This window comes from Caretta caretta, chromosome 2, assembly GCF_965140235.1.
Source record: "Caretta caretta isolate rCarCar2 chromosome 2, rCarCar1.hap1, whole genome shotgun sequence".
In the NCBI taxonomy this organism is placed as follows: Eukaryota; Metazoa; Chordata; order Testudines; family Cheloniidae; genus Caretta; species Caretta caretta.
In genome coordinates this window covers 217172320-217196928 of record NC_134207.1, presented here as the reverse complement: position 1 = coordinate 217196928, position 24609 = coordinate 217172320, and the positions used below count along the sequence as shown (strand labels likewise).

At 43.0% G+C, this 24609-nt stretch overlaps 1 protein-coding gene across 7 annotated transcripts in view; it reads left to right on the top strand.

The window, feature by feature from the left end:
- The window catches only part of LOC125631488 (scinderin), a 140441-nt gene that overhangs the window by 11299 nt on the left and 104533 nt on the right, over positions 1–24609 (top strand). For 3 of the 7 annotated variants that reach the window (XR_007354964.2, XR_007354965.2, XM_048838259.2), the window contains exons 3-5: positions 717–801; positions 2975–3114; positions 4272–4352. Coding sequence is in view for 5 of the 7 variants with exons in the window: in XM_048838259.2 (XP_048694216.1) it covers positions 717–801; positions 2975–3114; positions 4272–4352 (306 nt within the window). In the remaining 2 variants the exon portion in view is untranslated. Of the gene's footprint in view, positions 1–716; positions 802–2974; positions 3115–4271; positions 4357–8091; positions 8430–24609 lie in introns of those variants that run through there. The other 4 variants (XM_048838260.2, XM_048838261.2, XM_048838257.2 and 1 more) reach the window with 4 other exon arrangements.

Sequence of the window (24609 nt, the reverse complement as noted above, 5' to 3'; positions counted from 1 at the left end):
CTGGGACAAAACTGAGATGTTTTAAAATTTGCCATGATCAGAAATCCCATCCTGGACCCGAGAAAGTTGTGTTGAAACTAATACATTTCTGCAAAAAGTTTTGGGTTTCAATGAACCAGTGTTCTTTTGTTGAAAAAAAAACCATTTTGTCTGAAAAATCCCTGACCAGCTCTAGTACAAGATGTATAGTCACGATGCTCCTTAGGTCCACCAAATGGGGTTGAGGGAAGGTGATGCTAAGTACTCCCTCTGTACAGAGAGCTCGACATATTGACTCCAAGACATCCTCATCCTTCACTGTTTTAGGACCTGGATTCCCTTCTGTGGAAAACTGCTGCATTGCTATTATTAATTATACTGTGGTAGTGCTAAGGAGTCCCACTCATGGACCAGCATCCCATGGTGCTAGGTGCTGTACGAACAGAATATAAAGATGGTTCCTACCTCAGAGAGCTTATCTCTGGGCAACTAAGCTAATGACCAGATGTTTAGCTGGTGTAGTGCCATTGAAGTCAATGGCACTATACCAGTTTAGCCAGCTGGAGATCTTTTAACCCTAAATCTTCTGTTTTATGAATTGAAAAGCCATTAAAGCTATTTTGGATGTACTGGTATATCTTGTCCTTTGTCTAATTTCAGCACATAAGGGCTTCTCTGACTCTTGGTTTCAGTATGATAACACGTCTGACATTGCAATGTTCCCTTGTCTTGTGCAGTATGAAACTAATATACCAGACTTTGTGACAAGTTACCCCAGAGACCCTTTCAATTTAAAGTTCAAATCCCAGCATTTAAATGCAGGTAAGTCTTTGCTGACATGCAAACTCACTGTATGGTAGAAGTTAGCTATTGATGTAGTAACTTCAGTGGGTAGAAATAAGGCTGTGAGGTAAATGACCTTAGGGGAGGTTAAGTAGCCTCAAATGAAGCATAAGGCACTGAATGCCAATATGTCCGGACAATTAGTATACAAATTAAAGTTTATTCCCCTAGTTAACATGTGTGACCTATCTCAAGACCTGACTCATGCACATCATCTCATTGTCTCAGAATACCTCATGAGGGCAGGGTTGGGTTCTCATCCTATAACACTGGATTGGGGGAGGGGAAGTAGCATTCATGCATGAAAGTAACAGCAGATGAATAAATTGTTTCTAGACACAGATTTACTGTTGATAGAAGTTCCTAAGTCAGCTAAATTTCACTGTTAGAGCCAGATTGTGCCTGGCCCATGTGAAAGTGTGTGGCAGTGGGAGAGGGCACAAGAGATCTTTGAATCACTTGCATGGCCTGCATAACGGACAGGCACAATTGCAGTCCTTGCCCTTGGGGGAGCACATGAACCCATCCTTCTCCTCCACCCTGCAGGGGCATCCGCAACCCCAGAGTGCAGTGAGGAAGCAGGGCCAAAGCCTCTCTACTCCTCAATACCAGCCCTCTGAAGGAGGCCTGTCGAGAAGGGGTGCAAGCTGACTCCCTGGAGATGGATAGCTGCAGGTGTGCTTGCCTGCATGCGGGGAAGTTCAGGGAGGAATTCCCCAGGGGCAGTGCAGCTCCACAAGCTCCTAATGCAGGGCCATAATTACATGGCACAGCTGAGGCTTAGAATTTGAGATTTGAACTCAATTATGTGCTCTTCCTTATGCAGACTCTGCCCAGAGTTCGCTTGTGCTATCTTATATTAAGCAGATGGAACATGGGAAGAGTGCTCTTACTGTAATTGCCATAGCTCTCAAGTCACACATTTCTTGTCAACAATTACACAATAGTTCTGGCCACCATATATATATATACACCCTGTACAATAAAACATTAATATCATCAAACATTTACAGCAATGGGACGGGCAGGGAGTTCACAAGGGTTATGCATTTTTCACATACTCCTCTTTCTGGGACACTCTCCCAAACTTCCATCTGCTTATGTTATACCAATAAAATAAAAACCAGCAGGATCTTATTAAAGGGGAAAAGGCAAAATACCACATTTATTGTGAATACAGAAAGAATCATAGTAAGCAGTTAGTTATAGCTATAACATGCCATTCAATCTCATATTTATTCACACATTCATTCATACAAACACACACACACAGGTTCTGCAAGGTTGTTATCATAGTTACCAGCCTTAGAGTTGCTCATGCCAAGCCACTGGCCAGGTGGCCTGGACATGAGGAGGGAGCAGGGCCTTGTCAGATGCTCATCTGATGCTCCTGGAAGTTGGTTTGTAGAATCAGACCCCAAAGTTCTCACTTTTTAGAGTCTATTTTTATAGGAATTTCTTCCTATGCCAGTCTATGGGAATTGCTTCATCATGCTGTTGCTGAATCAATCAGCAGATAGCACATTCCTGACGGCTCCAAGATGTTATCTTGTTCTTTGGTTCTCCCATTCTTGAGGCTGTTGGGTGGATTCCAGTCTGCCCTCCGGGGGGGGGGGGTCCTCTGGTTATTTCCACTTGACGCCTTCTTCAGCCGATGGACACTGGATTCTTAGGCTGGCACCTCCCTGATCATTCAGTTATTATCCACACCAAGCATCCATCCACATACATCCTCTATCTCTATTTTAATCACAATTGTTAATACAACAAAAGGGCATGAAAGTCTCTGGGTGCTGTTTCTGTTGTTAGAGTATTGCTTTGAGTCTCTCTCTCTGTGAATTGCTTTGAGAATAGACTCTGTCTTAGAATGTACTAACACAATTAGCAGCTTGCAAGTTTCACACATAGAGGGAGAGAAACAGTACCAAAAACCAAGAGACCTCTTAATTAGTAATACCCTGGAATTTAAACTCTGGGGAATCAAACTCATTTGTGATTTTAATACAGAACTTCTTTAATATGATCCAACACTTACAGCTCTCCAAACCCTAATGATCCTAGAGCTCCTGGTGATAGTGATGTAGGGTATAATTCCAGAGCACAGACTGCCTGTTTTATAGCTGCTAGCATGTTGTTTACTTAACTTCTTCAGTTCATGGACTTCAGCCATTGAAAGACAAGCAAAAGGACACCAAGGGGAGATTCATTACATACAAGCCTCGTGAATGCAAATGGGAATCCAGGCTAATCCTGCCAAAGAACCCTTGGCCACCAAAGTCTGCTTCATTTACGGTTAGTTGAACCCTGAGCCAAGCTCCCTGCCTCTCTGTTGGACTCCAATAGGCTTCAGATCAGGCCCTTAGGGACTTTGTGGATAGTTTTGATGCAGCTAATGAGGGCACCAGGCTGCTGGAGAGTTTAGGAGACTCAGTAGATGGATTGCTGGGTTCTCCCCTGTCCCTGGATGTAGTTTGTACCTGGTAGGGGGGTTAGGTGTGGGACTCCCACTGATCATGGTGGGAGTTGGAAGGATAAATTTCTTGGGGCTGCTTTGAAAATTAAGCCCTTAATGTTAAGAACATAAGAATGGCCATACTGGGTCAGACCAAAGGTCCATCCAACTCAGTATCCTATCTACTGAAAGTGGCCAATGCCAGGCGCCCCAGAGGGAGTGAACCTAACAGGTAATGATCAAGTGATCTCTCTCCTGCCATCCATCTCCACCCTCTGACAAACAGAGGCTAGAGACACCATTCCTTACCTATCCTGGCTAATAGCCATTAATGGACTTAACCTCCATGAATTTAAATTAAATTAAAGTTAAATTGTACCATACAGCACATGGCAAAGGCACATACCCTTACATCTTCAAACTTCCAGGGGGACCATGTGGAAGAAAGTTCATTACTGGGGTTGGGGGAGGTGTCATATTCCCTGTGCAAGACATTGACTATTTCCGAAGGTGTGAGGGAGGGCGGGGGGGAATGATATTGGGATGGCTTACAAACATAAACCAAGCGCTTAAAACTAAAATGTCTCTAAACATAAAAGGATCTTTGCCCTCAGTGCATGCACTCAACTCCCATTAGTGTTAATGGAGAATGTATTGAACACGGATATTATTGTATGGGTAGCAGATGCTCCAAGTTATGAAGTTGTCCTCTTGTGTAATGATGAGAGACATTAGATCATCTGTACCAAATCTATTTGCAGCAATAGTTTTGCTATTTAAAAGTAATATTTTACTGTAATATTTGCACAAGCAAATAAGGTGATTGCACATACAAATGTGCCTAAATACACATTTGGATGACCTATTCCCTGATTCAGATGTGTAAGCATGTCTGAGATTCTGGTTCTTCAGCCCTCCCATCAAAGACCATAGGAGCATTCTCCTGTCCTGTGTGTCATTTAATTGCTCTAATTTATTTTTACTATTCTATTCCTAGAGACACAGAAGGCGACGTGGTGCCCACACGGCGTTCCTAGATCGTGTGGATGAAAAGCTACGTACAATATGGCAGGAGGAAGTAGGTGGTGATGTTGTACTGTTCCCTATGGTGCAAACCCAGTGTCTGCTTAGGGCCACATGATGGTTGCTTGTGCAGGGGGTAGCTGTGATACAATTATTTGTTTCTCAAGGAGGCAGGGACTGCTGGTGCTGCCAAAAGCAGTTCATACCTCAGCAGGGGGCGTGGCAGGGCAGAGTGAAGGGAGGTTAAACACAATAGATACAAACTCCTCCTGGGGGATGGAGAGGAGAGCTGCAGAAATCCTCAGGTGTTCGCTTTAGAATGTGGGATGTGCTCAGACCGGGACTGATACCGATAGTTACAATCTCAACCCTCTGCACAATGGCAGAGGAAGGGAACAACAAGGGTCACTGGTGACTGAGCTCGTGGTAATGCCCTGGGAGAATTTGAAGTGCCGTGGAAGATGATATGTCTGTTGCTGTCCTACACAGGCATGATGTCTCCATCCATTAACATGCAGGCAGTGCACCTCCTCCCCTCTTGCAGCGGCTCTCAGATCCATAACTGCGTGGTTAAAAAGCAGAGCTGGGTGACCTGCTGATTAAAGCAGGAGATGTATGATGAGTCACTCTTTTTCAGATGCAGAGTCATCTTCTGCCAAATTGCATTGTTATATTTCTCGCCAGAATATGATTCAGAAGAGCTGCTCTTGGTGACTAGCGAGCTGCTGAAATGAGCTTTGCTTACATACGTGCATTCCAAACTGACAATGAGACTCAAATCCAAAACCACTGCCAGGCACTTCTTTAAATAGAGGGCACCTTTCTAGGGAAAGTTTAGTATTTTTATCTGATGTTGATTTTGTGATTAACTCAATTTAAATTCTTTTTACTCTGTATTTGGGGTGGACATTCACCCCAATGCTGGGGGCCTGCAAAGCCCACATCCCATTTATGCCCTTAACATGGGTCTTACATAGTGCATAAAGCCTTATCCTATCCCGCTGGACAGAAGTGAATTTCACCCTGGTGTACTAGCCTTCCCATATTTGCCCTTGCAATCTTCTAAAGCCAGAGCCACTCTAACCTGGTGCTGTGCTGAATAAAGTGTCAGAAATGTTGGTGGGAGCTATCCTGCTAATGCTGTTCCTTGCAGTCTCAGTGCTTCATTGATTCTCTGAAGTGCCCAAATGGCAGCCCGTATGCTTAGCTCCACGTTCATTTTTGTCCTGATCAGTTAGGGCAGCAACACAGCACTTAAAAAGAAAAATCTATCTCCTGAGATATTTCTCCTAGCACGCCTCTCCTGCTGTGTTCCCAGTCTGCGGATCTTTTACGAGTCCTCTCCAGGTTGTTTTCAAGCCACCTCTGTCCAACTGGTAGGCCCCCTGGGAGGAATAGAACATTCCAACAAATACTTTGAATGCAGTGCCTTGGTGTTCCCACATAACTGTGATCACTAACATTTCAAAAGCAAATGTTTGATCTTTCAGCAGGTGCAATCATGGAATCATAGAAATGTTGGACTGGAAGGGACCTCAGTAGGTCCTCTAGTCCAGTCCCCTGCACTGAAGCTGGACTAAGTATTATCTAGAACATCCCTGACGAGGTGTTTGGCTTACCTGGCCTTAAGAACCTCCAGTGACGTGGATTCCACAACCTCCTTACGTAATTAGTTTCAGTGCTTAACTACCCTGATGGGAAGCTTTTTTTAATGTCTAACCTACATCTCTCTTGCTGCAATTTAAGCCCGTTTATTTCTTGCCCCATCCTCAGTGGATAGGGAGAACAATTTATTAACCTCTTTATAACAGGCTTTTATGTACTTGAAACATGCCCTGTCTCAGTTTTCACTTCTCCAGATTAAACAAAGCCATTTTTTCACCTTTTCCTCATTGGTCATGTTTTCTAGACCTTTAATCATTTTTGTTGCTCTCCTCTGAATGTTCTCCAATTTATCCACATTTTTCCCAAAGCATGGTGCCCAGAACTAGACACAGTGCTCTAGTTGAGGCCTAATCAATGATGAGTAGAGTGGAAGAATTACTTCTTGTGCCTTTATTACTACACTCTTGCTAAAACAGCCCAGAATGATGTTCACTTTCTTTGCAACAGTGTTACATTGTTGACTCATATTTAGTTTGTGATGCACTACAAAACTTAGATGTTTTTCTGCAGAACTCCTTTTTAGGCAGTCATTTCTCACTTTTTATTTGTGCATTTGACTATTCTTTCCTACATTCAGTACTTTGCATTTTGCCTTATTGAATTTCATCCAAGTTATAGCAGATCAGTTTCTCCAGTTTGTCAAAATCATTTTGAATTCTAATCCTGTCCTCCAAAGCACTTACAACTCCTCCCAGCTTGGTATTATCCACAAACTTTATAAGTGTACTCTCCATGCCATTTGTCATAAATATAAAGGGAAGGGTAAACACCTTTAAAATCCCTCCTGGCCAGAGGAAAAACCCTTTCACCTGTAAAGGGTTAAGAAGCTAAAGATAACCTCGCTGGCACCTGACCAAAATGACCAATGAGGAGACAAGATACTTCAAAGCTGGAGGGGGAGGAAACAAGGGGTTCTTTCTCTCTGTTTGTGTGTTGCTTTTGCCGGGACCAGAGCAGGAATGCAGGTCAGAACTCCTGTAAAGGGTTAATAAGCAATCTAGTTAGATATGCGTTAGATTCTGTTTTGTTTAAATGGCTGATAAAATAAGTTGTGCTGAATGGAATGTATATTTTTGTAACTTAAGGTTTTGCCTAGAGGGATTCTCTCTGTTTTGAATCTGAATACCCTGTAAGGTATTTACCATCCTGATTTTACAGAGCTGATTCTTTTACTTTTTCTTTAATTAAAATTCTTCTTTTTCATTGTTCTTAAGATCCAAGGGTTTGGGTCTGTGTTCACCTATGCAAATTGGTGAGGATTTTTATCAAGCCTTCCCCAGGAAAGGGGGTGTAGGGCTTGGGGGGATTTTAGGGGGAAAGACGTTTCCAAGTGGGCTCTTTTCCTGTTATTTTTGTTAGACGTTTGGTGGTGGCAGCAATAAGGTCCAGGGACAAAAAGTAAAATAGTTTGTACCTTGGGGAAGTTTTAACCCAAGCTGGTAAAAATAAGCTTAGGGGGTTTTCATGCAGGTCCCCACATCTGTACCCTAGAGTTCAGAGTGGGGAAGGAACCTTGACACCATTATCCAAATCATTTTTGAAGATATTGAATAGAACCAGATCCATGACAGATTCCTGCAGGACCCAACTCAATATGCCCTTCCAGTTTGAACCAGTGATAACTACTCTCTGGTGTGGTTTTCCAAGCAGTTGTGCACCCACCTCTTAGTAGGTTCATATAGGCTATATTTCCATAGTTTGCTTATGATAAGATCATGTTAGACAGTATCAAAAGCCTGACTAAAGTTGAGATATAGCACATCTACTCTTTTCTCCCATCCTCCACAAGGTTTGTTACCCTGTCAAAGAAGCATATTAGGTTGGTTTGACATAATATGCTCTTGACAAATCCATGTTGACTGTTACTTATCTTAATGTCTTCTAGGTGCTTACAAATTGATTGTTTGATTATTTGCTGCATTATCTATTGCTCCATATTTGTGCCAAAGGTACCTAAGTCAAGCTGACTGGTCTACGATTCTCAAGATGTCCATATTTTTCCTTTTTATAGATCAATCCTTTGTAAATATTCTGTTCATACTTTGCTTTCAATTCCATGGGGTCTATTAAAAACCCACTGCAGCCTGATATTGTAGATTGCACTAAAGGAGAATGTCTTAATTTCACAGGCATGCCAGCCCAAATAGCAGGAAGAGGAAAAAGCAATGCAGTGGAAGTTCTCTAGCAGGACCCAAGTCATTGCACCAAGTCCAGCTCTGTGAAATGTATAAACCTCATCAAATCCTGTGAAAGATACTACTGGTGCTTCGCTGCATTTCTTGTATGTCCTCTTGTGTCGGATCTCAAATCTTTGAGAACTCCAACCTGGAATAACTAATGAGGGCCACATCCTGAGCTGTTGTAAATTGGTATAGATAGCTTCATTGACTGAGGATCTGGAATATCTTTAACACAATGCAGCAAGCATAACTTTACATTTATACCGGTATAAAATGGAAACCCTAAATCTACTAGAGTTTTGCTAAGTTTTGTGTCTTATGATCTTTATAACTGAACAAGGGAACTCTCTCCCTTATGGAGTTTTTATTCCTGAAGGAATGAAGTGGTAACTATGACTTTCTCATCCCTAAGAATGTCTTTTTATTTTTCTTTCTCCTTCCTGCCCCTCAGTCTCTTCCCCTTCTCACTAACCCACATTCCCCTCATAGTTACTTCCCCCACTTTCCCAGAAAATCCACTCCCTCTTCTCTCTGTCTAGACTTCCCCTTTTTTATTTCCTCTCCGAGTTATTCTACTTTTTTCTCCATCATTTTATATGAAGGAAGGGAAGAGTGAAAGGGGATGAAGCAAGAGAGCACCACATTCCCTCTTGGTCTCTGCTTAATGGCACTCAATAGACTCACAGTCTACAGTTTATTCTCCTGAGGGCTGTAATACTTTAGTCTAAGCCTGGATTTTGGGTTTAGTGTGCGAGTGATGGGTGGTGTTGGTAGTCTGTGATTCACAGGAGGTCAGACTGGATGGTCTGGCCTTAAGCTCTTTGACTGTCTCTTTGATTCCTGATGAGAGCCAGAATGCCCAGTGGTAACTTATCTTCTGCAGCCCTCTCCCAAGCGAAGAGCTTGGGAACAATGCCCTGTCCCAGTGTGATTCCACAATCCCTTCCTCTCCTCCCTCACTGAGAGAGTGGAAGTTTTGGCACTGACTTCAATGGGAGCAGAATCAAGCCATGAGAATTGGATAGTGTGAGGGGGATTCAATTCTCGTTGAAGCTGGTGATCGGCATCTCAGAGGGTCAGGCTCTTCGACTGGGAATTTCTGATGGTCGGGGCTTGTCTTTTAAAAAGACTAAGGCCCCAAAAGTACAATTGCAGCAACCTATAAATAACACTGTGTGACAATATCCATTTGTCACATACCCCGCTTTAAATACTCTGGAGGCAGTGGTGTGGAATGTTGTAATACTTGAAGATTTGTGAGTTAGGTAAAATACTTAATAATAAAAAAAAAAAAAAAGGCAAAGTGACCTAGATGGATTCCACTGGGGTTCCAGCTGAAAAATTCTAACTTCTCTTTTAAACCAGCTGTCACAGTTCAGGGCAACTGCACCTGTATTCCCTCTCTGCATTCAGCAAGGACACACGCCCTAGGCAGTCAGCTCTTCAGCTGTCATCTCTCTTGGGTAGAGAGCCATATCTCTCCCTCCTGAATGGGGTTTCTCCAGGCTGCATAATTCCCTACCTACAGTGTGATATCTCCAGCAAGGCAGACTGCCTAAGCAGCCAGCATCTGTGCTTTGCTTACTCTTTGAAGGCTGATGAACAGCGTAATTGCCCACAGTTACAAGTTAGCACACAGCTCTTTCTAAGCATATATTGTTAAGGTGAAACCATTCCACAGAAAACATATTAAAACAATCAAGAATGTACACATTTGCTAACAGGGTTACCAGAGATCATCCCAACTCCAACAAGGGCTCTGGTCCGTGATCAGACATTCAGACCCCACCAAGGGGTTTTCCTGTGGTCCAAGTTCATGACAGCTGTTAGCTCAGAACCAGCACCACTATGAATCTGAGAATCCCCTCATGAATTTGGGGGTCCCTCCTTTATACAATTTGGGCCTCTGATCTTGTCTTCATGTAACAGGTGATCAGCAGACAGGTCCTCTTCTCAGCATGAAGCTTAAAAAGGCTGAGGACACTGTCTGAAATAGTCTTATGAAGCTCTTAACGCTTCCCAGGGTTTACATTAGATATGTATTCTTCCTAGAGATGTTACATACAATCCTACAATAATACATCAACATTTTCATTTTTAATACAATGAACTTCTAAAGTACTTAAATGTAATTCAACAAGGTTTGTCCAGGATATTTCAGGAAATTGCCATCTGTCACAATGGGCTTTGCATCCGACTATTGCCCTCAACTCAGAAATAGACTAAAGTCACAAGTAATATATGTAGTATGATACACACCGATGGTGATTTAGTATGAGAAAACTGCATTCTGGATTGAATTTCACTTCCAGGCTGATGGCAATGCACATGCTGCTTTGAAAGACGGACACCCTAATTTAACTCTCACCAGTGATACTCCCCTGTGCAATGATCCCATAGCTCTGCATGTACTGCTTTCTCATTAAGTGTCTCTCCAATACTTCCCAGAGGCAGAAGTGTGTATTAAATGACCTTTTACATATTAAACACCAACATCTGCCTTCAGGTAATACTGGGCAGGGAGCAAATTCATTACATCTCCAGACCCTTGTCTGGTTTGAAATGTGGAGTTCACTGTTTAACTTTCAAGGGCTGAATCTGGACCCAGAATGAACCATATTCCAGGCATGTTTGGGATTTTTCTTCTTCTCTGTGTGCTGAATAGGCACAATGCCATTCTTTTTTCTTTTTCTTTTTTTTTATACTTGCTTTGTACTGTTCTTACACAGCACTACAAGGCCTTGATTAAAAACTGAGTCAGGACATCAGGATTTGACCTTATGCTTCTATACACAACAATAACACTTAGCACTCGTATACCACTTGGCAAATGTGATCTGAGCCTTCTTAAACCCTGTGAACTAAGAAAATAATACATAGTAATTGTGGTGTGCCTAGCGTTCTTCCAGCACTATAATCAACAATAATTTACAGATGAGAAAACAGGCACAGAGACATTAAATGACTTGCCCATAGTCACAGAAGAAAATCCATTTCACATCTTAGATTCAGAAAGTTCTTGGTTGTCAGGGTTGTGCTCAGTCCATTAAACCATAAGACCGGCCACACTGGGTCAGAGCAATGGTTCATCTAGCCCAGTATCCTGTCTTCCAACAGTGGCCAATGCCAGGTGCTTCAGAGGGAACGAACAAACAGGTAAACATCCAAGTGATCCATTTCCTGTCTCCCATTCCCAGCTTCTGGCAAACCATAGTACTCTTTCTTAAAATATACCTTTTAACAGATCCCCTAAGAAATAAGGCTCAAAATCTCAGCCTATCTCCATTGCACTCCTTTGGAAAAATCCAGCTCAAATCCTTTTCTTGCTTTGATGGAAGTATTACAATATGCAAAGGAAGGAAGGGAAGAATCTGTTTCTATTAAGAACTCACTGGAAAAAAGATATAGAACTCTCACAACTTTCTGTCCCCCCCCCCCCCCCGCATTCCAACACCAGCACTGCTATGCAATAACTCTGAGCTTGATGTGCACTCTGCATGTTCACAGGCCAGTAAACATGCCAAACCTCCCATCTAGTATCCAAATTTTCATATCAATATGACCAGAATTAATGGTTTTAGAAATGGAGTTGACATTACCAAGTCCAGGTGTCCATCCATAAACACATTTAACTCTGTAGGATTCATCAGTATACTACAGTCATTCGATCTGGTGATGTGAGATTGGTATGATAAAACATAGTACCCAAACACTCTGGTGCTAATTGTAAAGAACCTTCCACAATTACAATTGGCAAAGTGCACATAGAAGAATGTGCTGCACTCACTGTTCAACAAAATGAGAAAAAGGTATGATTTTTGTAAGGTTTTCACTGCTGCTTTCCGATATACACACAAGAAAACCACTCACATACACAAAGAACTGTGTCTGCTGTTAGGGCTTGTCTCCAGTTACCGGAGGATCGACGTGCGATGATTGATCCACCGGGGTTGATTTAGCGGGTCTTAGACCTGCTAAATCAACGACCAATCACTCTCCTGTCAACTGAGGGCTGGTCTACACTACGGGGCTAAGTCAACCTAAGTTGTGCAACTCCAGCTTAGGTTGACTTATTGCGGCGTCTACACTGTGCTGAATCGATGGGAGAAACTCTCCCATCAACTTACCTTATGCTTCTCGTTCCGGTGGAGTTGACGGGAGAGCGATCAGTGGTTGATTTAGTGGGTCTTCACTAGACCCGCTAAATCGACTCCCGGTGGATCAATCGCCACACGTCGATCCCCCGGTAAGTGGAGACAAGCCCTAGAACAGCCACTTTGTCTTTGTATTCTAGGGCTGAATCCACTCACAACACAAAAGATCCTGTGATTCCATCTCAAAGATTTTTGCCACTCAAACTGATCTCTATCTCCACTGACATGCTTTACAAAGCCTTTAAATCTCAAAGAAAGTGCAGTATGTTTTGTGTAGTAAGCACTGGCTAGAGCGTGGTGTTCTTATGCCTCAACAATCATTGGTGCTGGAGATTCTAGCAAAATCTTTTAATCCTTTTTACTTTTTCACTCTCACTGAGCAATGCATTTTAAATCTTGCTGACAGCTGTGCCCATTCTGGGATAGCTGCAGTGCAAACACCACTTGGCACAGTGTAGGAAGAACAGTCAATACCACTACTGTAAATCTCTTTGGAAATATAAGGTCTGATCCAAAGCCCATTGTGGTCAATTGACTTCCATTGACTTTCCATTGACTTCAGTGGGCTGTGGATTAGGCCCAGAGAGAATGAATTTACTCCTTTGTTTTGTTTGGGACAGTACTAGTATTATCCACATGGCATAAATCTGAGGTGGATTGCATTTTCTGGTATTTTTACACAGTACTTTTATACAAACTTCTGTAGCCTCATTATACATGTATGTAGAACAAATCTGAGAACTCTGGTTTGGGTCCTTTTAAAAGATTGAAGAACAGTAACTTCCATACACGCACATAAATTAATGTTATATGGTATGATCTGAAACATGCCCTGAAATCAGAGTGCTGAACACGAGTATGGGCAAATCTGCCTTCCAAGAAAACTTGCTATTTAAAAGGAAAAATCAGCAGGCTCATGATCTATTACTGATACTTGACAATTAGATAGTAATTTTTTCTATAGATCTTAATGTACTTCACAGATCTTTAATAACTCCATTCTAGAGACAAGAAAACTCAGGAGGTCAGATTTGAAGGCCTCAGTTCAGGAAAACATCCCTATTAGGACAGTCCGTAAGCACATGCTTAAAGTAAAGCATGTGCTTAAATGCTGTCCTAATCAGGGCTGGACTTAAGCATGTGTTTAAATACTTTCTTGAAGTGGGGCATACAGCCCAGATCCTCAAAGATATTTAGGTGCCTAACTTCCATTGATTTCAATGGGAGCTAGGTGCCTAAATATCTTTGAGGATCTAGATGTAAGTGACTTGTCCAATATATCACAGCATGTTGCTGTCAGGGTCTAGTTTAGAACCCAAGTGTCCTGACTCACAGCTCATGTTTGATCCAATTTAACTATTAGAGTAATGTTATTGTTTGTACAGTATCAGTTTTCATATATAACTGACATCTAGGATCACTTGAAAGAAATTTGCATACTCTCCACCCATCTCAGTCATTTGATGTTTAAAAATCAAAACACATGTAAAATTCTGTTTTCTCTATTGCTAACTACCAACATCAGTTTGTTTGTTTGTTTTTTAATTATTGTGTATTGGTTTTTGTCTGGCCCGTGCTGGAGGACATGCTGGCTGATCTCTCGAGATTGTATCTCTGTCCTAATACAGGAGAAGTGACAGCCTGTGTACCAGTCTTGGGCATGGCTAAGGTTGCAGTCTTCCCTCTTGAACAGTGCCAGGAAAGGACATGGGAGAATCATTTTGAGCACAGTGGCCCAGAGCCTCGAAAGCATTTGTGTCTCCCATTTATTTCAATGGGAGTTACATACCTAAATACTTTTGAGGATCTGAGTTAGACTAACCACCTGACAGTTCAAGAAGCCACCATTGTTTTTCCTGAGGGCCTAATTTGCCAAAATTTTCCATGCTGGTGCACAGTTTATTGAAGATTTTCTTGGGCAGAGGATCAATGTGGCATGGATCAAATCAGCATTTCCTCTGAGCAAATAATATTGTAATAGTGAATGCTTTGTTGTTGTCCGTCACTACTCTAGAATAGAAAATGCCATTTGTGTCTCTCTGTGTTGTACAATATTGTTGCTGGTGTTTTCTTAACAGTTAACTTGTATCAAACACAAGTATGCCAGATGCTTCCTGTAAAACAGGAAGGGAGATCCCTGCCTCAAAGAGCTTACTGTAAGAGGCCCACTCCTGCACTGAGAACCACACAAGCATGTCGGGGCAGAGCTCAAGGCAGGGTTGGGGCCTAAAGAAGAAATGCCTTGGGCCTGCGCCTCCTTTCACTTACACAAGTTTTACACTCTGTAACTTCATGGACTTCAGTGGTGCTACTTACCAATGATGAGAACCAGGTCTTTTATTAAGACCCTCATCCCTAGAGCAGCCAGTAAGTACTGGAAATATTCTTGCTGAATTTTACATGTCTACATTGCAGAGGAGGACCTGTGCTGCACTCACTTGATGCACAAAGATTTATAAACAGACAAGTGCTGGGTTTCTTACAAAAAGACTGATTCTTAGTTGGAAAAATATGACAAGGAAACGTCTGTCATGTAGATTGTACTAAAATTGTACTCAGTCCAAGGCACTTTGGTGTGTGCTCTCATTCTCTTTTGTTAACTGATCATTTTTCACTTTCTAAATGAAAATTGCAGTTTGTATCCTTGTTTAGCTCAAGAGAATTGTATCTGAGCAGTGGTTTTATACTCTGTTTCCTTCTTTGCAAACAGTTAGGAACACAACAATCCCATGGCACACAGTGGAAAGTTAAATCACAATGCAGTAAACAGATTCTGGTGCATATTTTTCCAATGAGGAAAAAGTCCCTTCTGTTGCCAGTTACGTACCTTTGGAAGAAAGACCACTGTTAATAGTCAAGCATAATTAGAACCAGACAAAGCCAAAGAATATAACAGAGATTCTTTTTTTCAATTAAGGAAATATTCTGAGCTAGTGAAGGAGACTATGTAAAAGGAAAAATAGTGGTGTGATTTATCCTTAAGTACCAGGATGATATGTACACTGTCCATTGATCACTTCTATAGCATCTGGCTGATATGTAATACATAAAACATGAGGCTAGATACATGTCTGGACAGTGGGAGAGGGGATTGTGCAATAATTTGTGATTCCATTAACTCCTTGCATTACAGTCAGTGGAAGAATTTCCATAGAATTCAATAAGAATTGGATCAGGCCCTAGTGCAGGGGTGGGCAAACTTTTTGACCTGAGGGCCACATTGGGTTTGCAAAACTGTATGGAGTGCTGGGTAGGGAAGGCTGTGCCTCCCCAAACAGCCTGCCCCCTCCCCCCTATCTGCCCCCTCCCACTTCCTGCACCTTGACTGCCCCCCAAGAACCTCCCACCCATCCGACCCCCCCACCCCCGCTCCTTGTGCCCGACCGCCCCCTCCCTGGACCCTGCACCTCTAACCACCACACCTAGGACCCCACCTCCTATCCAACCCCCACTGCTCCCTATCCCCTGACTGCCCCGACCCCTATCCACATTCCCGCCCCCTGACAGGCCCCCCAGGACTCCCCACACCTATCTAACTGCTCCCTGTCCCCTGACTGCCCCGGGACCCCCGGCCCCCTGACCCTGCCGCTCAGAGCAGCATGTCTGGTAGCTGCGCCGCCTGGACAGAGCCATGCTGCTGCGCTGCCCTGCAGGAGTGTGCAGCCCTGCCACCCAGAGTGCTGCCCGCGTAACTGCAGGGCAGGGGGGACAGCAGGGGAGGGGCCGGGGGCTAGCCTCCCTGGCGGGGAGCTCAAGGGCCAGGCAGGATGGTCCCACGGGATGGATGTGGCCCGCGGGCCGTAGTTTTCCTACCTCTGCCCTAGTGCATTAGCTGCATGACTTGGGCCTGGGACACAATCCATCCTCATGCTATTTTGTTGTGGTTAAGTATTGTACAAAAATACTATGTAAATCTAACACGTGTATTTATTGAATTTGTTGGGCTCCTATTTTTATCACCTATTATCATTATCATTTTCCCTGAGTGTACCAGAGCATCTGGGCCCTGTAACAGTGGGAACCACTAATCCCACTGTTAGTGGGTATTTGGCTCTTTAAGGCGGAGGAGTCCTGGGAAATGTAGTCCTAGGGAAGTCAGTAACATCTGCCACTCTGTGAAAAGCAAGCATGGAGCTCAGTTTAAAAGTGGTTTGGTTGGAGGTAAAATTTAGGATTGGTTGCTTTGCAGGGCCTAGGCAGGAGGGCTTGAGGAATGGAGCCTGGAAGGCCCTGGGGGGTTAAAAGATAGGATGTAGAAAGACTCCTGGAATGGATGATGAGAAAAGAAAAAGTCCCTGAAAGGAGAATGCAGAGTGTGTTCAGGCATGAGCTGACACTTGCATTCACTTAGTGACCAGGGACAGGGCCTCTGGTGAAGGTGAGAGGAAGTTCCTCTTATCTATCTCTGAACAAACAGGGCAAATGAGCTGCTGAGCTAGGGAAAGGAGCTATGGATACTATTCAGGGTGGAGAGGGGCTAAATAGACTATTGTAGCCTGGAGAAGGCACAAAGAGGAGCTGCAACCTGAGGAGGACCCGGTGATGACAGGAGTAAAGAACTACTGATGGCTGGGAGGCTGTTTGATGGTGTTGGGCTTCTACTTAACTCTAGAAGGGATTGACACTTTGGGCTTTTCACCAGAGACCTAAAAGCCTGTGGAAGACTGAAAATGGGGGAAATGAGGTGCAGGTATGTGATGGTTACTGTAGAGGTAAGTCCCTTGCTTACAGCCACAAATGATTAATGCTGGTGCCTAGGTACATTGGTAGTCGGGAAGGGTGCGTTTATATCGCTGGAAAAGCCTTCACATCAGGGCTGTGCCCAGGAAAGCAGGGACCACTCAAGCAGGTATGTCCTTGTGTTGTGTTAATTAAGCATTCTGATATTTGTACCTGCTGGCTGTTTATCAGCATACAAGGTGAAATAGACAGGGAACAGTCAGAACAAAGGAGTTTGCTGAAAAGACAATTAATGCTCCAGAGGGTTTGTCTTTGGTACAAAATTAGGTTGTGTTAGCATATTAGCTTAAGGAAATGTATCCACTAACACGGAGGGGGCAAACTATGGCCCATGGGCCACATCCGGCCTGCAGGACCCTTCCCTCTGGCCCCTGAGCTCCTGCAGGTGAGCGGGGTCAGGACTGGCTTGCGGAGGAGCCAGCCCAACTCCCCGGCAGTGTGGTGAGCGGGGCGGAGGCTAGGCCCCTGGCCCCTCGCCTTCTGCTCCCCTGCCTCCCTCGCAGTCACGGTGTCCCCCCCCCCCCCCCCCAGCACCTGAGCAGTGTGGCTGCAGCTCCGGCCGGGTGGCACAGCTTTAGCTCCTCCAGACCTGCTGCTCCAGGGTGGCACAGTCGGGGGCAGGGAGAGTTCTAGGGGGTGCAGCGGGGCGGTCAAGGGGCATGGGTCCTGCTGCCAGGGACAGAGGCAGAGCAAGCCAGGGCCCCCACCCTCCACCCCAGCATGCTTGGCCCCTGTTCCCAGCAGCCAAGCCCAGCCTGGGAGCAAGCCCTGCCTGACTGCCAGGGAGAGCAGCCAAAGGAGCAGGGGAAATGCTCTGGGAAAGGACTGAGCCCCCCTCTCCCCCACCCCACAGGTAATGTGGGGCTGGGAGAGCAAGGGGTGGGGAGCAGGGGAGATTGGATAGGGGATGGGCGTCCCGGGGGAATGGTAAGGGGGCAGATAGCAGGGGTGTTTGGATAGGATGCGGGAGTCCCAGGGGGCAGTCAAAGGTGGGGAGCAAGGGCGGTTGGATGGGGGTGGGAGTTCCAGGGAGCTGAATAGGGGGCAGGGGCCAGGCCATGCCTCGCTGTTTGGAGAGGCATAGCCTTCCCCAGCCTTCCCTACCCAGCCCTCCATACAATTTCTGGACCCGATGTGGCCTTAGGGCCAAAAAGTTTGGCTACCCCAGCACTAACATAATGCTAACATGACCTGGCAGCTAGTGCAGATAGGGACAAGTTGGGTTTGACATCTTATCAGCTAATCCTGGGTAAACTGTGATTCCAGTAAAATTTACCTGTGTGCGGCTGACAGTGCTAAACATGATGGTCCCTGGATGCAAGACCATGCTTAACATAATGTTTCCCCTAATTTGTAGGTTTTATTATTTAATTCTGGTACATGGGCCTGGAATGCAGGATAGATGCATTTAGAAATATACAAATCAAAATAAAAGCCCCTGACATGCCCAGTTGTCAGTAAAAATCATCTAGTGCATTTTATAAGTTACTGTGATATATCCTGGTGTCCCCATTTTGTCCTTTAAGCCTGTGAAATAAACTTGAAAAGGATTTTATTTTGATAATGTGCCTTCCAACGTCAGAGCACCTTCCCCATGCTTCTGAGTCTCAGTAGTAGTCAGAAAAGGGAAAGGAAAAAATGTGCCATTTTCCACTAAATGGGTTTATTAGTATCTGGAAACAGGAACCAATCCCAAGCTTTGATTTAAAATAGACCTTCCTCTAGGTTAAAGTGTTTGCCTTGACCATATCCTGTCAATAGGCTTGGAAGAATTGGATTTATATTGGTAAATGTCAATTTCATTGTACATGCCCAAACAAAAGCAAAAATATCTCCATCAACGATAATCAAAATTTACAGATAAGCCAAAGTCCAGAAAAATGCTGCTGGAGACCTTATTAGAGTTTGATTTTAAAATATTTACTTTGTATATTTTTACATGCAATGTTGACAATTTGGATTTGAATGGTTATAAGGCTTTAACTTTTTAATCTCAATGTCTTCTGTCATTACAGGATTATTATCTTATCCCCCTCCACTATTTCCAGCAACTGTGAAAAACACTTAAAAATAAACATCTGTCAAATTATAAAATAAATAAATAAAAATTGACTTCAACCAAGCCAGCCTGTCAACAGAGGTTTGCTTTAGACACTGCTCCCAGCCGCTCTATAGAGCTCCAGGGAGCTCTGCAGAAGAATACCCTTTATTGCTTCCACAGAGGTATAGGAGGGGCAGTTTCTCTCTAAATTATATTTCAGGCTGACTTAACCTGGAAATGGAAATGTCCATCTCTGGACTTATCTATTCTGACTGGGTGGGTGGCCCACTTTTGGGCCTGACTCAAAGCCCCTTGAATTCAATGGAAGGACTCCCATTAACTTCAGTAGGCTGTGAATCAGATCCTTAGTGTGGAAGGCTGAACAATGGGACTGAGCTCGTTTCCTGCCTCAGTCCAAGTGGAATCAAATGAATCCAAAACTTAATGTGTACATTCATGCTAAGAGGCTCTCTGTTCAGAGAGCAGTGCTCAGCAGAGCTCCTCTCAACAGGCAGTCAGCATCTTGTGCATGTATAACTAACTTGGCTGTTAACATTCATTTTCAAGCTGACACTAAACATCAAAGTTCATGACCCATCTCTATATTTTTAAAACAGTATTTTTAAGTGTAGTTTGAAAGCATTTTGACCTTTATTAGTTGAAGATGGCCAAAAACACAGTAGTATTTAGCCAAACAAACATGAGTCTGAAACTAGCTTCTTTAAATGCTAGGTGTAAGAATTCTGATGCCTTGAACAAACTGGAAAATGTTCATTCCTCCAGTCCCACAGTCACCAACATATCATAAAGGGTTTCTAAGTAACTTCTGCCTAAGCTCTCTAGACATAATTGACACTGGTTTTATACCAACTTACTGCACTGACTTACTTACATCACTGGAGCCTGGAGTTACACTGGCATAAAAACTTATGCAAATGATCACTGAGCCCATATTTCCATGAATTAGTATAAAATAGAAGGATCTGTAAACTGACATTTCTAATTTATTGTAAGATTCATACAAATGTTATATAAGCAGAGTCTGAATCAGCTCTCCCCTGACATTTAGTGATGAGCTGTGGAAAAGGACTTCAGGAGCTGATCTCGTTTGCATGGGCATACCCACCGTGCCTATGTGCTCAGCATGATGGGATTGCTTGCCAAAATGATCACTTTTGGCTGGTGTTGGATTCCCAGTCTCCTTGTTATTGGGCCAGGAATAATAAAGCGTAGTTATCCTTGTTGTGTGAATCGAGGGCAGTAGAACTGTACTTGGCATACTCCGATAGAGAGACACACCCTCAACTAAACAGCACTCGCTAGGCAGGGGACATGGATTCCAAAGCCTGTTGAGTTGAGAAGGGGTGGGGATAGGTACCTATACCTGTTGGTGTGGGTCTGGCTTAAGGGTCTTAGATAGCATTTAATGCTTTAGCTCTCCCTTGTGTAATAAAAGAGCTAATTAAGACTCAATTGAGAGTCCTGTAACATGCTACAGAACTGAAATCATGAATACCTAGCTTTAAGTATTAGACCTGATTTGGGACAGTGTCACTGATGCAAGAGACTGAGAAGTGTGTACCAATAGCTGAAATCACTGAGAACTGGGTTAAGTGGTGGGACTTGAAGAATCTGGGTGATCGGCTGGCAGGGTGGCCAGTGGAGAGGTATTGCAATTGGCTGGCAAGACAGCAGGCAGAGAGGGTCAGAGCGGAGCCCAGCAGAGAGGCACGGTGATCAGCCAGCAGGGCAGCTAGTGGAGAGGAGCAGAGCCTGGCAGAGAGGTGTGGTGATCAGCCAACAGGGCAGTGGGCAGAGAGGTGTGGCGAGCAAGTGCCCGGACAGCAGAGCGAGTAAGGTACTTTCTTACTCCCCCATCCACCCAGGGTGGGAGGTGAACTCTGCAGATGCACCTCTGATCTCTGGGCTGCACTGACCAAGGACAGCAACTGTGAGTCGGGTGCAGAGAAGGGGACGGGCATGTTAAAAGGACTTTTGGTTACTGGACTTAAGAACCTGAGGGAAGGGTTGGTCTTTTGCTCATGGTTCATGTTTATGGATCCTGTTTATGGTGTTTTCCCAAATTAATGCTGAGTTACTTCCCTCCTTTTATTAAAAGTTTTGCTACACTCAGAATCTGTGCTTGCAAGGGGGGAATTATTGCCTCTTAGACGTGCGCAGGGTGTGGTGTGTAATTGTTCCAGGTCACTAGGTGGGGGCTCAAGCCGGTTTTGTGTTGTATTGTTGAAAAGGAACCCCTAGATACTGAACCAGCTCTGGTGCTAACTCTGACTGGCAGAATGGTTACAGTTACAACAGTTAAAAACAACAGATCAAAGACAATGAAGAAAAGATAAGGGTAAAATTAAATACAATGAAACCAAAAGTTAATTTAAATGATTTTTTTTTTACATTCAAGTGAAAGTTGCCGACCTCAGCTAGCAAGGACCTAGCCTGTGTTTAAATGCCCAGAGACACCATTATGTATTGGTTGCCCTATGCCTTTCTGGTGATGCAAAACAGTTGACTACCCAGTTCAGCTGGCCAGTTAAACTAAACTCAGAACTTTACATCACCAGACCATAGTGGTGAATCTGACTCAGATTTTTGAAAATGACCTTTCAAATTGCAAATAAACTGGCTTCTGTCTTGTATCAGGGCCTTGGACCTAAATGATAGTAGTTGAAACACATACTTAATATACCTTGCATTCAAAAGTGTGTAGACATTGATATAGCACTTTCACCCGGAAGGATCCCAAAACACTTCACATAAAGTAAATGGGATAAGTCCAGCTATTACTGAAATGTAGCCACCTCTAGGGAGCATCAATACACAAGAGTTTGAGAAGAGGAAGTGAAGAATAGCTGCTCCACTTAAAACTAAAGAGCTGTGTTGGCATCCTCCATGGCTATTAGCTTTGACACTAAAGAAGTATGTTTCCCAGCACTTCGGAGTACTGTTGAAGTAAGAAACCTGATATTGTTTCTTTCCTAATGAAGGAATTATACTCCTATTTTTCAGTAACCTCCACAACTGCTAATGCTACACTCTGTCATTTTGAAATTTTATTACACAGTGCTGAATCTTGGATTACTCCTGAGTGTGACTATTTATTTATTTTTAATCATTTGAAAAAGCTTTAAGAGAAAGGGAGCTAGACAAGAGAGTTTATCATTATGATTTCCCTACATAAAATGAGGATATTTTTCTGTAATTGTCTCTTTAATGCCACCGTATGGCTATATCTCAAAAACCACAGTACTGCTGGTTGGAATGAGAGTTCATGAGCTGTTGCAGAATATGAAGCAAAGTGCTTAGTGCTGGTTGAAAACTTTTTGTTGAGAAACAGGGGTTCGTTGAAAATGAACTTTTTCATTTTCCATTTTTTTTCAAAATAAAAAATGTTATGAAAAATTGAATTTTCAAAACTAAAGTTTTAGTTTTTTAAAAAACATTTTGATTTGCCATAGAGCTTTCCCCCACCTGTTAGTACTATTATCCAACTTTTGTCAGTTGGGAAACCAGTTTCAAAGTGTTGGGAAAGTGCAGGAAGATCTGCTGTTCACATCTTTTTATTGTTTTAATTATACAGTAAAAGGAGTAAACACTGAGGTTGTCTCCCCTTCCTCACACTTTGCCTCCCTTTTTCCATTTGAGAGAAAGTAAAACTAGAGGTACCTCCAAACTCTAAACAAAATATTTTAGTTTAAAAAAACCCCACACCCTAAATTTCATGGTCTAAATGAAGCTCTCCTCCCCTTTTTTGTTGGTTTGTTTTTTAAAACAAAATAACAAATTTGAAAGTTTTTGGTTAAAAAAAAATTGGATAGGGGAAACTTTACCAACAAGAAAAACTCTTTCATGGAAAAACAAATTTCATTTTCCAATTTGCTCTACAGCTGTTGGAAAACTCCCAAGGAAACAGCATTGAATCTGTTAATGTGTGTGCCAGTAATATAAGCTCCTTGGGACAGAAGTTCTCTTAGTGATATTCTGAGATTCATTGTCACTGATGATAAAACTCTTTATTATGGATGGAGAAGATTGCTATCTTTTTCATATTGCATCATTACCAGGACAGAGTAAAGGAAAAGTAAAGCTTAGTGGACAGTTGATTTATGAGTATGATGGATGCTGCATTGAATGGGGCTGGAAGAAGATGGTGCTTTTTGTAAATTGTTGTTGATTGCGGTGTAGTGTGTTTGCTAGAACTTCAATTGATTTCCTAGGGTTTTTGTGGTTGTTCAATCTAATTCTAAAAAGTGAGTTTTCTGGATGTTATTTTTATTTACATTTATTTATTTTAATTTTCACATTGCTAAAAGCACAGCAATGTGAGAATTTCCCCTTCTCTATTTTCTAAAGACTCAGACCAGTAGAAAGAGAAATAACCAAATCTCTGTCAGCAGCACATCAGCACTTCTTGGCTCTAAAAATAACATCCAGAAAACTAATTTTTTCCTTTGCCTAGAGTACATAAAATACTGCCAATCTGATTTGGAATTTGCAGTGTTGTAACGGTGTTGATTCCAGGATATAAGAGATCAGGTGGGTGAGGTAACATCTTTTACTGGACCAGCTTCTGTTGATGAGAGAAACCAGCTTTCAAGCTACAGAGAGCTTTGAAGAAGAGCTCGAAAGCTGGTCTCTCTCTTATTGGTTCATTCAATAGAAGATGTTACCCCACTTCCCTTGTCTATCTGATTTGGTAATGTAACCCACACCTTGAATTGTCTCTTACACCTGAGCAAAGTAGATCAGTAGCCAGTGGAGCCAATGGATACTGGCCCCTGACACATAATCCTGATCCATGTCCTGTGACTGGAATCGGTCACTAAAGATCAGTCTCTTACTTGCTCTCTTGTCTGTTGCACCCTTATTACTCAAGTCAGTGGAAAATAAGGCCCCAGGTGACCCTTTGGTCAACAAATGAAGGGGAAGGGAAGGTCTCTGATAATGGGCCAAATCCTCAGCAGATGTAAATTGTTTTAGCTCCACTGACTTCAATGCAAATATACTGACTAACACCATATGAGGATCTGGCCAGTGCCCTGAATCTTTCTCAAATCAGACCACTTAATTTTCCATTTTTCTCTATTTCCTGCCTTTCCTCCAAGCTTCATGTTAAGAAACACTATCTTATTGTACGTTTGATCTTCCCTGTGGCAAAGATCTCCAGTCTTTCCCCATAGAACTCCTGACAGTGGTGTCCAAATGCAGGCAAGCAAACTCCAGTCCTGCTGGGATGATGATTTTGGTAAAAACTTTTCAAACTAACTGCAGTTATCACCATATCTTCATTCACTATTTAGTATCAGGATAGGACAACTGAGCTGGAAACCTGTATGGTCTGATAACTTACTAGAGGGAACATAACCATATTTCTCTGCCTTCATCTCAGTACCCCATACTTGTCAACAGTTTGTCCAAGAATATTTGTTGTCTAATGTCTTGTGACCATGTAATGAAATACTCTATCATAACACATAAAAGCAAGGGAGGCAGATATGCTGGGAGGAGAACAGTGAC